Raw genomic sequence first — 17456 nt, 5'->3', positions numbered from 1 at the left:
TCATATAACACACACACTTTCATATTACACGCATACCCCCCACACACACTCATACAACACACATACCACACACACTCTCATATAACATACACACTACACACACACACACGCTCATACAACACTCACACACACTCTCATACAACACACACCCCACACACTTTCATACACAACACACGCACAGCACACACACACACAATCCCATACAATACACCACACACACAAGTTGCGACCAAGTACACATGGTGTTGTGACCCAGTAATGGGTCCCGACCTGTGGTTTGAAGAACCCTGATCTATATGGTACACATTAACTAGCTTTTGTCTTGCTGTGAAAAACATATAAAATGCTATTGATTTTAGTTCTTATAAATTATATTAATATAACAATGTTAGTTGTGCAAAGTTGGGTAATGGGTAATAAAGACACTATCTTTTTACACAATAAAACATTTGACGTAGACTGTCCCTTTAAACTTTACATTTTACTCAGACAGATATCTCAATGTAAACAACACATTTTGCTGCTATACTGCTTTGGGATCTAATCCCTATATTTTGGATACGTTTTGCAATGTACAGCATTGTGTGTACAATAACACAGGCTTCCATGATTCTATTGTGCACAGAGCATTATGAAAATGTGTACAGTTCTCACTGCCATTTTTTCTTTATGTAGTGGAATCAAATTAGATGTTTCTATAGTATTAAAAAAATGAATTGCCTGCTTAAAAAAAGACTGAAGAATGTGACAATATTTTATAAAGAAATTACAGAAAAATATGTATTTGAAACTGTACAATTCATAATTTTTTACTGGGAGCACAACTATTTTGTTTTGAGAAACCAGTTTTTAACCTGGCAAATTAACTAATTTCTGTTCAATATATACTTTCAATATAATATAATTTACACCTACAATAATTTGAATATAATTGCAATGTATTGTGAAAGGATAAATATACTTTGTGAGCATTGCAATACAAAATGTACTGTTTGTCACATAACATAATGCTAACATTGACTGAAGCTGAGGTCCACACTTACCAATCTGTCTGTATTGATCCTAACACTGACTGAACTGAAAGTAATATTAGCTGGTGCTGTAAGTGGGAGGATTCATGCTTAAAGGGACAGTAAACCTCAAAAATAATGTTATATAATTCTGCACATAGTGCAGAATTATATAACATTATATTAGTCAAACTTTGAAAAACCTAATATTCCCTTTTAATTTAAAACCCCCCCGGCTGTTTTACAGACCCGCTCTCTGTGATCTTCTGAGCGGGTCTGTTTGTTTTACACAGCGCATCGGGCCAGCTGTATAGTCACAGCCCGGCCGCGCCATTATACACAGTGCAGCGCGCTCCTGCTGTCAAACAGCCGTTTTTTTTAAAAATGAAAAGGGAATATTAGGTTTTACAAAGTTTGGCTAATATAATGTTATATAATTCTGAACTATGTGCAGAATTATATAACATTATTTTTAAGGTTTACTGACACTTTAAGGTGGAATAGCATGATTATAATTTATTATAAATCGTGCTCACAATTTAGCTAAATTGTGCGCACGATTTAGCCAAATTCTGAGCATGAGTTAACTAAATCGTGCGCACGATATAGCTTAATCGTGCGCACGATTTAGTTAAATTATGCGCACGATTTAGCTAAATTGTGAGCACGATTTAACTAAATTGTGTGCACGATATAGCTTAATTGTGCGCACGATATAATAAATCGTGCATGCGATTTAGCTAAATTGTGAGCACGATTTAACTAAATTGTGCGCACGATATAGCTTAATTGTGCGCACAATATTATAAATTGTAAACACGATTTATAAAAAAAAATCTTGTGTGACACCTCTGGGGCTTTCGAATCCGCATTTTACAGCTATACTGCATCATTTTCAGCATTTGGATTACCATGACCCTTTATGCAAAGGGCACGCAAGTTTTTTTTTTCTTTTCGTGTAAAATGTATGTTCTGTAACGAGAAAAAGTGTGAAAGGTCTGCTTCAAATGTCACATGCCATGCCCCAGATATCGATACTATGCACTGTGTAAAGAACAATAATTAGAACCGTTATATTCTAATTCAGAACATTCCCTTGTCATTTTATCCATTCAGACATCTGTTGCGGTCAATAACTACTTTCCACGAACGTTATGCAACTCCTCTACTGGCCACCAGGTGACACTTAGTCTTCCTCCTCTCCCTTAATGTCGCATTATGTTTACGTCACTTCCGCCTTTTCTGTACACTACACACTTTTGAACGTACTGCTTTGGTTGTAATCCCATGTGAGTGTAGGTGTCCGGTTCGTTACCATGGAGACCCGGGTTGCAGCACCGCTGTCCACCCGCAAGGTGGTCACCCCTACTGTGACACAAATGAACGCTGAATATGTCACCCAGGTGAGTGGTGTTTAAGTGTCAATTGTGGAGGGGGAATCTAATCACAGAATCCATGCTGATTTGCCTATCTGTGTTATATAGAAGATATTTATTTGTGTGCCAAATTCGGTGGGTTAATTTACGTGTTTTTAATTATTTACTTAGGGAGAATATATTATTGATAGATTGTAGCACTTTATGTCATTCACATGGTTAATTTCACAGACATTTGTATGTTACAATAATATCCCATTGTAAATATGAAACAGTGCTGTATTCTTGTGTGAGTGCTGTGAAGTTGTTATTATAAAGTGAGCTTGAGTAAGTTGTTACTGCATCGCTGGTACGAATGACCAATGGTAAAGGAGATTAAAATGACATTTAACTCAGCATACAGAACACTTTATTTTCTAATCTGCTTACAACTAGCACTATATATCTGCTCCACTGGTGCAGGCATGCTGTTAACATATTCACTGCTGGTTGTCAGGTGCATAAAGTGTTTTGTCAAGACTGATGCTTTAGTCCCATTATAACCTACATTAAAAGATGGACGAGTAGTATTGTGAACTAGTTGTTATGTTACTTTTTATTTATTTATTACAACTGTGCTTTGATCATTCAAATGGATGATTTGCAGTTTGTAAACTAAAGGGACAGTAAGCACCTAGCAATTACCTCCCAACATTTGAAAGTGACAAAGAGGGACACTTTTCTCCATCGCTAACAGAACGTCACTGCTGCCCCCCACATTTATTACACTGTGTGTGTGTGCTCTCTATGGACTTTTATTTGTATTTAACTCTGGGAAGCACCCCGGCTTGATCTATATCCATATATATATTCAAATATATTTAAAAAAAGGGAGAGATAGAGATGTGTGTGTGTGTGTGTATATATATATATATATATATATATATATATATATATATATATATACACACACAATGTCAAATGGGCTGGCTCCTAAGCTTTAAATTCCTGCTTTTTAAATAAAGATAGCAAGAGAACGAAGAAAAATTGATAGTAGGAGTCAGTTAGAAAGTTGCTTAAAATTGTGTGCTCTATCTGAATCATGAAAGAAAACATTTGGGTTTTGTATCCCTTTAAGCATTTTATATTGTAATCTCAAAGTGTTTACTGTTCCTTTAATCATATATGAACTGGAGATTTTTTAAGGAGCATTCAGTTATATTACATAGCTACCAGGTTATGTAACTTTGTATTTATTATAGTGTCACAATCTATTAAATAATGTTTCTCCCATACACAGCTGATTGTGTTTTTATCAAAGTTTGACATTCATGTCACTAATGTTGTTGCTCTGTTCTGCAAGATTTTATAAGAACATTAAACCGCTAATGCAGAACTACAAGAGAATGTTTACTATTCACCTTGTGATTGTGTTTTTACCATTGCTCAGGTATTCTCACACCCTGTGATAGAAGCAGTTCATACTCACGGATCTGTAATGTTCGTGACTTTTTATGGCTGAATCATTTGCTTGCGGTTAGTGTGCACTATACAGCTTGTGAGCTTTACATTTTTGCATTTTGTATTACACAATTTTAATATATATATATATATATATATATATATACTGTGTATATATATATATATATATATATATATATATATATATATTATATGGATTTAAGAGAGAGAAGGAATCCTGAACCAAGTATATCAGGATGAAAGACAGGGAATTCAGCACTCTTTTCAAACTATGTTTTATTTAGCTCATCAAAGTAAAATAAGGAGTATCCAAAAAATAAGCTTATGTGGCAACAAGAGAGGACAATCTCTGGCACTGATATAGCGAGACTTATTGTCTCAGATATACACATACAATATGTCTATATACAATGGACCAAAAAATGTACAAAAAGAAAATTAATAAACACAAAATTAATATACAAACCTGACCGGTCAGGGGTTAATGTGAATGCATGAACCTAATACATTTACTAACCTAGAGTTAGAAAGGTATACCAATATTACAGCAGATAGCTTAATCTGCTGTTTGTTATCATGACAGACAAGGATATCTCATTGTATGAACAGTAAAATGAATATATTTCATAGGAAGCCTTTGTCAGACTACTACACCCTGCTGCGAACGGCACCTTCAAATATAAGGTTAATTGCCGGGCAGGTATAGGAATGGGATCTAAGTAGGTACTGACATTGCGCCCAAAAAAATATAGTACAACTATAGGCAGTACATAAAAGGCATATTCTTAGAGTGTGCATACATATATAAGCAGAGATATATTAATAAGACACACTTATCAAACTACTACACCCTGCTGCATACGGCACCTTATTACATAAGGCTTAATGCCGAGCAGGTATATTAATGGGATCTAAGTAGTTATTGATAATGTATCTCAAAATATGTAAATTCGTCTGTTAGTAGGCAAGCAGCAAACAGTATAAACATAAGCAAGGAAAATAACTCAGCAGAAATGAGTGATAAGCAGGTAGTAGCGTATATGTCTGTTAGTCGCTAGACAGTCCCTTGCAAGAAGTCTTTAATGCATGAGGATGGAAAGTTCATGATAAAGATGGCAAGCATAAGTGCAAAGTAAAGAACTGCTTGTTAGTTTTGCATAGTGTTGGTGTTTCTTTAACCATAAAGATAGCAATCTCATCCTCTATTTTGAGACTTGTAGTTTAACCCTCGCAACCGGGTAGCGATATCCAGATCAGATATAGATGTGCCTATCTATCAGGCAAGAGATATAATAGCATACGACCTGTCTCCTGTACAGTCCTAGGACTATTGTATGGTAGGTAGTCCTTGGTGGTTCCCCAGGAACATCTTACAGGAGATCCTTCGTGAGCGTTAGTTTGCAAACTTCTGTGTTCAGTGGCGTTCACACAAACCACATGTTCCGTGTCAGCTTGTCCAATGCCGACGCGCGTTTCACCCGCTGGGTGTGTCGGGCTTCGTCAGGGCGTAATGACGTAGGGAGCATCTCCTCTCCCTTTTAAACTTAGAAAGATACACGCCCCTGTTGAAAAAGCTTTAAAGCTCCATGGTGCTAAACAAGATAATTAAAAACAAGTGAACTCACTATATAGTGTCTGAATTCTAACATTGCTAATAGTGAAAACATAGCAAACCTGGCTTATAAACCTAAATGGAAAGATATAGGTATATGTACAGAATAAGTCATAATTTGGTCATGTATATTGCAAGGTAAATTTAAGAAAATTACCAAGTGATGCCTACGGCAATAGGGGCCCTAAATTTAGAATACTCAATTGAAAGAGATGTGTTATATTACAAGTGTGAAAGACTAATATAGAAGTGTAAGAAAGGATTACAGATATATCCCTTCCTTAAGAAAGTACTCAATGGAGTAATTGTTATATCACTGTATGGTAAACACATGTCTGATAGCGAGGAATAGGAGTAGGGTTAAAATGACATCCATGCCTTATAGAAAGCAGGCCATGTCTATCCTGTCATTCAACCCATTGGGTGTCTGGGTTTGTAAGATCGTAATCCACCTACATTCCTTCTGGAGGAGGACTTTATCATTGTCACCCCCTCTGTTATTGGTAATGCCTCTGTCAATACCAATGTCAATACCAATGAATCAAAATATATGCCGCAACTATCAATGGTGCCAGCAGTCAATATTTTTGTAAGACAAGTTGAGAAAGAGGTGAATCGTATGTCTTTTACAGGAATTGTTGATGATAATTTAACAAAACCTGAACGCAAAGCACTCAATGATCTCATTAATGCAAAAGGATTTCTAATCAAGCCCGTGGACAAAGGTGGAAACCTAGTCCTGTGGGATGAGAATATGTATGTCCTGGAAGCAAAACGTCAACTTCTGAATAAGAAGCACTACAAATCATTGACGTATAATCCAACATCTTCCCTACAATTCAAGCTTTTTAATATATTGAAAAGGGCTAAGAATGATGGCCTGATTACTACTCCTGAACAGAAATATCTTTACCCTGAGCATCCAATAACACCTGTCTTCTATTGTATTCCTAAAATACATAAGAATGCTAACCATCCACCTGGCCGCCCAATAATTGCCGGCATTGGCAGTTTAACTGAAAATCTAGGCAACTACGTAGACTACTTTCTTAGGCCATTTTTGAGTACACTACCATCGTACATCCTGGATACGGCAGACTTCCTAAGGAAAATCGATAACCTGTCAGTCCCTCCAGGTGCTATTATGGCCTGCTTGGATGTGGAAGGATTATATTCGTCCATTCCACACAATGTTGGATTGAAGGCATGCCACCACTTCCTTGCGATGAGAGGTACACAAACACAACAGCACACTGACTTTGTCATGGAACTGTTGGAGTTCATCTTGACAAATAATGTGTTTCTTTTCGACAATAAAGTGTATGTTCAGCAGCAAGGGACAGCTATGGGGGCAACATGTGCCCCCACATATGCTTGCCTCCATTTGGGAGCCTGGGAGATGGAGGATGTCTACCAGAGCCCTCTCTTTGAGGAGAACATCCACATATGGCTTCGATATGTGGATGACATCTTCCTCATATGGGAGGGCTCTGAAACAGGCCTTTCTGCTTTTGTAGAAACTTTGAATAAAAATGATAAAAATATCTATCTCACACTGCAAAGCAGTAAGGAGGAAATATCCTTTCTGGATATCAAGATTAACCTCAACCAGGGCTCTATTGTGACTGAGAATTTTCGCAAAACTACTGCAACTAACAGTTTGCTTCTTGCGACAAGCCACCATCCTGACCATCTTAAGAAGGGGATACCTAAGGGGCAGTTCCTTAGACTACGTCGTAACTGCTCCACAAAAACAAAATACTATGAGCATGCCATAGAGATGCATAAACGTTTTCTAAACAGGGGGTACTCTAAAAGAGTTGTAAACAGAGCTCTAAATGAAGCAGCTCATCTGAACCGAGAGCAACTTCTCATACTCAAACAAAAAGCTAAACAGGGTCCAATTAGACTAATAGCGGATTACAATTGTCACTGGAAAGCCCTGAGAAAGATACTGGAAAAAAACTGGCACGTCCTAACGAGTGATGAAGGGGTATCTAGAGAAGTAGGAGATCACCCCACAATCACTGCCAGAAGAGCACCCAACCTGAGAGACAAATTCGTGAGAAGTCAGTATATGTCACTCAAAAAACAAACAGATTGGCTTACCACACATAGGTCCACTGGAAACCATCCCTGTGGAAGATGTGTGGCATGCAAATACATGGTGAAAACTAAAATGTTTTCAACCCACACAGGCAAAATATACAAACTAAAACACCACATTACATGCAGTACTGAAGGGGTTATTTACCTCCTCTCCTGTAGTTGCCCACGTTTTTACGTGGGTAAAACCAGGAGAGCCATAAAAGACAGGATAACTGAACATAGGGATGACATTAAATATAAAAATCCCAAGAGTAATGTGGCCAAACACTTTGAAGAAATTCATGCCTGCAATCCTGACTCCCTCTCATTCATTGGTATTGACAGAGGCATTACCAATAACAGAGGGGGTGACAATGATAAAGTCCTCCTCCAGAAGGAATGTAGGTGGATTACGATCTTACAAACCCAGACACCCAATGGGTTGAATGACAGGATAGACATGGCCTGCTTTCTATAAGGCATGGATGTCATTTTAACCCTACTCCTATTCCTCGCTATCAGACATGTGTTTACCATACAGTGATATAACAATTACTCCATTGAGTACTTTCTTAAGGAAGGGATATATCTGTAATCCTTTCTTACACTTCTATATTAGTCTTTCACACTTGTAATATAACACATCTCTTTCAATTGAGTATTCTAAATTTAGGGCCCCTATTGCCGTAGGCATCACTTGGTAATTTTCTTAAATTTACCTTGCAATATACATGACCAAATTATGACTTATTCTGTACATATACCTATATCTTTCCATTTAGGTTTATAAGCCAGGTTTGCTATGTTTTCACTATTAGTAATGTTAGAATTCAGACACTATATAGTGAGTTCACTTGTTTTTAATTATCTTGTTTAGCACCATGGAGCTTTAAAGCTTTTTCAACAGGGGCGTGTATCTTTCTAAGTTTAAAAGGGAGAGGAGATGCTCCCTACGTCATTACGCCCTGACGAAGCCCGACACACCCAGCGGGTGAAACGCGCGTCGGCATTGGACAAGCTGACACGGAACATGTGGTTTGTGTGAACGCCACTGAACACAGAAGTTTGCAAACTAACGCTCACGAAGGATCTCCTTTAAGATGTTCCTGGGGAACCACCAAGGACTACCTACCATACATTAGTCCTAGGACTGTACAGGAGACAGGTCGTATGCTATTATATCTCTTGCCTGATAGATAGGCACATCTATATCTGATCTGGATATCGCTACCCGGTTGCGAGGGTTAAACTACAAGTCTCAAAATAGAGGATGAGATTGCTATCTTTATGGTTAAAGAAACACCAACACTATGCAAAACTAACAAGCAGTTCTTTACTTTGCACTTATGCTTGCCATCTTTATCATGAACTTTCCATCCTCATGCATTAAAGACTTCTTGCAAGGGACTGTCTAGCGACTAACAGAAATATACGCTACTACCTGCTTATCACTCATTTCTGCTGAGTTATTTTCCTTGCTTACGTTTATACTGTTTGCTGCTTGCCTACTAACAGACGAATGTACATATTTTGAGATACATTATCAATAACTACTTAGATCCCATTAATATACCTGCTCGGCATTAAGCCTTATGTAATAAGGTGCCGTATGCAGCAGGGTGTAGTAGTTTGATAAGTGTGTCTTATTAATATATCTCTGCTTATATATGTATGCACACTCTAAGAATATGCCTTTTATGTACTGCCTATAGTTGTACTATATTTTTTTGGGCGCAATGTCAGTACCTACTTAGATCCCATTCCTATACCTGCCCGGCAATTAACCTTATATTTGAAGGTGCCGTTCGCAGCAGGGTGTAGTAGTCTGACAAAGGCTTCCTATGAAATATATTCATTTTACTGTTCATACAATGAGATATCCTTGTCTGTCATGATAACAAACAGCAGATTAAGCTATCTGCTGTAATATTGGTATACCTTTCTAACTCTAGGTTAGTAAATGTATTAGGTTCATGCATTCACATTAACCCCTGACCGGTCAGGTTTGTATATTAATTTTGTGTTTATTAATTTTCTTTTTGTACATTTTTTGGTCCATTGTATATAGACATATTGTATGTGTATATCTGAGACAATAAGTCTCGCTATATCAGTGCCAGAGATTGTCCTCTCTTGTTGCCACATAAGCTTATTTTTTGGATACTCCTTATTTTACTTTGATGAGCTAAATAAAACATAGTTTGAAAAGAGTGCTGAATTCCCTGTCTTTCTTCCTGATATACTTGGTTCAGGATTCCTTCTCTCTCTTAAATCCATATAATTTATTCCAAGAGTCTGCACCACAATACTGTTATATTCAAGGCCATACCAGTATTTATCTATGAACTGGTGGGTCACCATATACTAGCTCCCAGCAGCTGCGTCCCGTCCGTCATTTTTCTTCTAATATATATATATATATATATATATATATATACATACATCCGTCAGCCACTGCAAAAATGTAAAGCTGCTTTTCTGAATTGTGCACACTAAATTGAAGCACATTATACAGATGTCAAAATGCTGGAAACCTCACTGATCTGTTTGACACAGGGTGTGAGAATACCTGTGCTCCAAGATGGCAGCATCCAATATGAAAGGCTGAGCTTTATTGTCTGACAACATTTTAGGGGTTAAAAAAGGAGAATAGATTTGAAGACAGCTTCAAGAACAGGAGGAAAAGCAATAGCATATTTAGTAGTAGCCATGGTATTATAGTTGCAGTTAGCAGTTTAATATCCCTTCAAACAGGGGGCTTCTATTATTTACTAATCTGTCCAGAGCAATTTTACCTAGAAATACTTCAATATTAAATTGCATGTTCTTTGTTACAGTTGGCGAATACATATTGGGCTCCACATTCCAAAAAGAAACAGCCTTTTGATTATAAGGTATTTATAACTTTTACTCTTTAACTTTTAAGTTTCACGCTAATATATACATCTCTCTACACCTTTCTATTTGTTTTTGTCTACTTCCTTTTTTGTCAAGGTTTGACATTCATGTCACTAATAATGCTGCTCTGTTCTGCAAGATTTTATAGGAACATTAAACTGCTAAAGTAGAACTACATGAAAATGTTCTTTTTTACAGTTGGCTAATACATATTGGGCTCCACAAGTCTACTTCCTTTCTTTTTCCCTTTTCTCTTTGATTTCACCAGATTTCTCCCTAATATTTTCTTTTCTCTGCTTTTTTGAGCACAGTCTTTGTCACTTCCTTTTTTATCGCTGTATTCTGAGTATCATCCATCCCCAGTCACTCCTCCTTTCTTGCAACACTCTTACCTCCGTTGTATCGGTCGCCATTGTTTTCATCTGTCTATGTGTGGCATACGAGCACGTAACTTCTCTATGGCTGATGTTATGCCTTCATACTACGTGGTAATGCACTGCTTTTAAAGGACAGTCAAATCAAAATTAAAGAGCCATTATATTAAAAAAAAATACACACTTTAATCCATTAGAGTATATCATTTTAAGACTATTGACCCCAGACTACTGTGTGTTTAACTCCCATTATCAAATTTGCTTTGTTCTTTTTGTATCCTTTGCTGAAAAGTAAATATAGGTAGGTGCATAGGAGCTCAGGACTTTGCTAGTTTCTTTAGAACTCTATGGCGGCAGTGTTTTGTAACATTGTAGCGGTGTTATACATTGTTGCAAACACTGTTGCCATAGAGTGCTATAGACGTGCACACTCCTAAATCCTACCTAGATTTACTCTTTAACAAAGGATACCAAGAAAGCAAAGCAAATAACTGAATAACTGATAACTGAAGTAAATTGGAAAGGTGTTCAAAGTGTCATGCTCTATCTGAATAATGAACGTTTAATTTTGATGGGCCTCTCCCTAAACCTAATAGCAATCTGTTTGCCTGATAAAGATGTAGAAGATATTACAATTCAGGCTATGGTTGGGATTTAAATGGACAGTCTACACCATAATTTTTATTCTTTAAAAAGATAGATAATCCCTTTATTACTCATTCTCCAGTTTTGCATGACCAACACAGCTATATTAATACACTTTTTACCTCTGTGATTGCCGTGTATTTAAGCCTCTGTAGACTGCCCCCTTATTTCAGTTCTTCTGGCAAGACTTGCATTTTAGCCAAGCAGTGTTGACTCCTAGGTAACTCCACGGGCGTGAACACAATGTTATCTATCTAGTTGTGAAAAACTGTCAGATTGCATTCAGATAAGAGGCGGCCTTCAAGGGCAAAGAAATAAGCATATGAACCTTCTAGGTTTAGCTTTCAACTAAGAATACCAAGAGAACAAAGCAAGATTGATGATAAAAGTAAATTGAAAAGTTGTTTAAAATTACATGCCCTATCTGAATCATGAAAGTTTATTTTTGACTAGACTGTCCCTTTAAGCATTAGTGAGTTCCACAGCTCCGATATCTTACAATGTATGGCAGGTTTTCACTAAGTAAGTAAATTTCCTCATACAAAAACCACTGGTCAGCAGTTCTGTGAAGAGCGTCCTGTCATTAATTTACACATAGGAGCGAGGAGGAGGCAAACATTAAGCCGGAACAAGGCTCCAAAACTATGCACCAAAATGAAGTTATTGTCCCACTCATTTAATAATCAGAAATCCTTTATTGAATACCACATTAAAAACACATGGAGGACAGCAGCCACTCTTACGCATTTCACGCCTATACACGGCGCTTACTCATAGATAATGCAGTCGACTGCCAACCCTCAAAATTAAAAAAAAACACAGAACAATTAGTAACATCAAGCTGTTAACAATTAATAAAATATTCCATTCCACCAAAGTGTCCAAAAAATACCCATTGTGGCGCTGTCCTCCGTGTGTTTTTAACGTCATATTCAATAAAGGAGTTTTATACGTTTCCAACAATAACCTTTCATTTTGGCGCAAGTAATTTTCCTCCTCCATAAGTTCAAAGGTACATGAATCCCAACATCTTTCTTTCATGATTGAGATAGAGAATATAATTTTAAAACAAGTTTCAAATCACTTCTATTATCAAATTGGCTTTCTTCTCTTGTTATTTGTTGTTGAAGAAATATCTAGACAGGTAACGAGCACATGTCTGTAGCACTGCATGATGGGAAATAGTGCTGCCATTTACTGTTCTTGCTAATGTATAGCGTTGTAAAACTGCTGCCATATAGTACTGCAGACACGTGCACACTCCTGAACTTACATTCCTGCTTTTCATCAAAGGATAACAAGAAAACAAAGACAATGTGATAATTAGAAGTAGATTGGAAAGTTGTTTAAATTGTATTTTCTATCAGAATCATGAAATAAATGTTTTGGGTTTTATGTCCCTTTTAATGTATAACTTTATATCTATAACTCCCAGAGGCAGAACTTTTCTTTACTTTCTGCAATGAGATTTTTTTAGTGAAAATTTTTCTGCAGGTCATTTTTAAATAAAATTCAATTTTAAATTAGACAGTTACACTAAGGCACCAGTTCAATTGTAATGTGTTGGTTAACTGAAGAGTAAAGCAATTTTTAATGTTTTATAATATAGTGCAGTAGTTGAAAATTGCATTGCAAGACAAGTTAGCTGCATACAAAAAAAATAAATGTTAAAATGTCTCTTTAATAAATCTGTTTCCTTTTCTCTTGGTCTAACATAGACATGTAGTAATACAACGATGCAGTGCTCTTACATTCAGTATAAACAGCTTTGCAGACTGGGAAAGGCTAAGGGGCGGGTTTGAAAAAATCTTGGAGAGCCAGTCAACAAGCAATGTGCTGCTGCTTTGCAGCGCTACTGCCCATTTGACTGCTCACTTCAAACAACACTTTTCCCTGGATGCACTGTGTTAAGGAAAATTTACACAGTGCAGCCAGAGCACAGCTCTGTTTGAAGAGAACTGTATAATGTGGAGCAGCACTACAAAGTTCAAGCGCTAACAGTTCCTGCATGTGTCCTGTTCTTTCTGCAGACATGCTGCATTTTCTGCGATGACATCTCACATCACTGTATGTTCTGCCTTGGGGCTATAACTCTTCTCAATGTTGGGGCTTCCTGTTGGTCAGTGCTTCTATTGAGAAAACCTCTTTTTGTAGTTTTGTGACTGTTTCAAGCTGGTAAAAAAAAGGGGGTAAATAAGAATCTCCCATGTCTCCTGAGTACATAGATACCAAACAGGCAAATGTTTTCTTAACCCCATGACTAACACAGCCTACAGATTCCCAACTTACAGTGGTCTGTGCTAACAGTTTTAATGACACAAATAAAATTGTCATGCTCCACTGAGCCAATTTAGCCCTATACAATGTATATTTCCTAATGGTGCACAAAGTAAACTTCTTATGTACTCATTATTTTTATTATTATTATTTTTTTTTTTTTACTTTTGTCTTAGGTAATTGAAGACATTTACACAAAGGAAATAGCAAAGTCAAGGTAAGTTAATAATCTTCCAAAATATTTAAATTCATTGCGTGTAAGAGGGATTTCTTAAGATTACATTGTAAATATGGTTATCACAAACTGACAACATCCCTACCGAAACCAAGAAAACAGTCACCCACGTCCTCGTCAGCAGCCGTTTGGACTACGGCAACACACTCTACGCTGGCTCCACCATCAAGCTCCAAAAGAGACTCCAACGTATCCAGAACGCCTAAGCCAGACTCATCCTCGACATCCCTCTCCAATGCCCACATCACAGAACACCTAAGGAACCTTCACTGGCTCCCCATCAACAAGAGAATCACCTTCAAGCTCCTTACCCACGCATTCACGGCCCTACACAACATCGGACCCGAATACATCAACCACCGTGTAAATTTCTACACCCCGGCCAGACAACTCCGATCGGCCGACCAAGCACTCACAGTCATCCCCCGCATCAGCAAATCCACAGCGGGCAGAAGATCCTTCTCCCACATGGCAGCAAAGACATGGAACACCCTCCCGCTGCACCTCAGACAATCCACCTCCCTTACAAAGTTCAGAAAGGACCTCAAAACCTGGCTCTTCGTCTGAATGCCCATCCCCTCCCCCCTTCCTCCTATCCGCTTTCCCTTAGCGCCTTGAGACCCTCACGGGTGATTAGTTTGCGCTCTATAAGTAACCGATAGATAGATCATGGGAATATTTCACTTTGAAGTTCATTCTTTTGCATCTGGAGATGTAATTAAATTACCTCTACTTAGTTGTGGTGCAGCAGGGAAACATGTTTCTATGAGTAAGCTCAGAATTGTTACAAGAAAAAAGTAGGAACTCTAAATTAAATTAGAATAGAAGGCGCCTTTGACAAAGCTGAGGTGAAAAATGCTTCAGGTGTTCGCCTGCGGCAATCAACCCTCATGTAATTGTGTGTACTATATTGAATACTTGATAACTGCTTTTGTGGGTGCTAATAGGGTATACCTGCGCCCTAGATTTTTTTTACAATATAATTGTGGCAGCAGCTTTAGAGAGTATTGGATAAACCCAATTGAGTTTCCATCTTTGTGGATGTTACAAAATCATAGTCTTGACTTGGATCCTTTTTAGCTTGCAAGCTGAGCCACGGTTCTATGGTTTGTACCCTGTGATATTGGCACCACAAACCATGTATTGATTGAGTTATTGAATTTGGCAATTGTAGTGTTCTCTTTTTAAAATGTTTTTAAGATGCAGCACTCTGATGCTGTGTGTTAATGTTAGTATTAAAGGTAAAGTTTTACTTTTGCCCTATCCTATGGGCATTCTAATTTAGTTCTAGTAGTGTGCGCCGTACAGTGTTTATTTTCTCTCTGAATTAAAGGGACATGAACCCCATTTTTTTCTTATCTGATTTAGAAAAAGCATGCAATTTTAAACATCTTTATAATTAACTTCTATTATCTCATTTGCTTCATTCTCTTGATGTCCTTTGCAAAAAAGCACATCTAGTTAAGCTCAGTAGCTGCTGATTGGTGGCTGCACATAGGTACCTTATGTGATTGGCTCACTCATGTAAACTTTCACAAAATGTAATTAAATTACCTTTACTTGTGTGTGGTGCGGTAGAGAATACTATATGTAACTCTCCCATATATATGCTCCTTTGATTTTCCCTGTTATGACCCTGTCTTTTTTTTTCTCAGGTTTGCAATCAGGAAGATAATGCTGCTAGAATTCAGGTGACTTCATGTTCATTTCAGATATTTTTTGTATATAATGAAACATTGAATTATCAGCCCATTACCTTTCAAATTATTTAATAAGAGCTAATGCAATCAAGAGAAAAATAACTTGCAATACAGTGGAACGTAATATTTTATTTGTAAACAGGGTTACTTCTAAATCAGATATTAGAGCAGAGCTTTCCAAACTTTTCATGTTGGTGACACACTTTGTAGACCTACATCATTTTGCGACACAGTAATTCAGTTGTACTAGCAAACAGGAGGTTAAACTAACTTGTTTTAAAAGATACGGACACATACATAAATTATATAATAACAAAATGTATTTACAAGTGACAGTATGTATGTGCAAGAATTAAACACAAGTTTAATAACGCCAATAGCTACTTACTATTTTAATGGGCTGTATGAGGTTGATGGGATGAACACAGTTTCTGAATATTTGGTGGAATATTAGATAAAGACACTCGCATTTTATCATCAAGCATTTTTAAGCTTCCACTTCCTATCCATATATCAAGAGCAGGAGCAGCAATGCACTACTGGGAGCTAGTTGCAAAAAAATCCCACTGACTTCTGACTTTAGCTCAGCGTTTAAGCTGCCACCCTCAGAGCTCTGTGAGTACGACTGACTACTGCCCGCGCTGCAAACACACTGCTGTCCCACTCACTGACTACACTTGCAGTCACGAGCCAATTAAGGAGACTACACGTGCAGTCAGGAGCCAATGTGCCGCCAAATCCGCCAATAGTAATAGTTTCAGTTCCCACTGAGCTGTGCCAATTGGTTAAGATGATCTGTGACCCACTAGGTATCAATCACGTGTCAACCATTTGATATGCGTAGCAGGCAGGTGGAAAGTCAGAAACCGAAAAACAATAAAAAAAAAAAAAATTTAAATTTAAAAAAAATTGTGCTGAAGCAGGGACACACCTACACACTGCTGCCGACACACTAGTGTGTCCTGACACACAGTTTGGAAAGCACTGTATTAGAGTAACAGAAAAGGTAAAAGCAAGTCAGAGTATTGGAATCATTCACATTGTAGAACTAAATCAAAGTCAGTATTACATTTTACATTAAATAATGGCAAATATTACATGTATATTTTTTAGTGGGATACAGTAGTGAGGTGAAGGGAACAAAGAATGATTTCAGTGGGAGAGTGGGGAGATGAGAGAAAATAAAATAGGTAATTAAACTTACATATATCATTATTTTGTATACTTAATAGGGTTGGCTGTGAAAGAAGTGCTGATCTTATTAAAATTGACATTGATAACTACTGTATTAGTAAACCAATGCTCCATTGTTGTTGTTTTTTTTTTATTTTATTTTTTTTAAATTCTTCATTTATTCAGTGAAAAGGACATGTCACAGATATTATCCCCAAAACAAAAAGGGGTTCAGTGGTATACATTTACATGTGCATTGTTATGTAGATCAAGTTAACAAAGTAGTAATTAAAAGAGGAAAGAAAAAAGAACACATAGGGTCTATTAAGCAGATACTTCTGTACATGTCCCCCCACATTTTCAAACATTTCTTTTTGGCCAACTAGCCAATTCCTCCCCCGGGGTGTCAGATTCTCCTTCTAGTATCTTCTACAAATTTTCCAAAAAGACATTAACTTACTCAAAATCCAGTCTCCACTCACCTCTAATCTGTGCTTCCAGTATGTATTGTGAGTTACGTATAGGAGATAGTATCTTTACTTGCTGTGGCATTTCTAGGGTCTGTATATATACTCCCCACTTTTTCATAAAGAGGGCTGTGCATTTG

At 37.2% G+C, this 17456-nt stretch overlaps 1 protein-coding gene across 1 annotated transcript in view; it reads left to right on the top strand.

The window, feature by feature from the left end:
• The first annotated feature begins 2253 nt into the window (after nt 1-2253).
• The window catches only part of AQR (aquarius intron-binding spliceosomal factor), a 264323-nt gene continuing 249120 nt past the window's right edge, over nt 2254-17456 (top strand). Inside the window, exons 1-4 of the mRNA XM_053697946.1 lie at nt 2254-2413; nt 10385-10441; nt 13918-13958; nt 15632-15667. Of these exons, the coding sequence (XP_053553921.1) occupies nt 2327-2413; nt 10385-10441; nt 13918-13958; nt 15632-15667 (221 nt within the window). The 5' untranslated portion in view covers nt 2254-2326. The remainder of the gene's footprint in view (nt 2414-10384; nt 10442-13917; nt 13959-15631; nt 15668-17456) is intronic.

This window comes from Bombina bombina, chromosome 1 (genome assembly GCF_027579735.1).
Source record: "Bombina bombina isolate aBomBom1 chromosome 1, aBomBom1.pri, whole genome shotgun sequence".
Taxonomy (NCBI): domain Eukaryota; kingdom Metazoa; phylum Chordata; class Amphibia; order Anura; family Bombinatoridae; genus Bombina; species Bombina bombina.
Note: the sequence above shows the minus strand (reverse complement) of the source record. Positions and strands in the feature narration are given on the sequence as shown.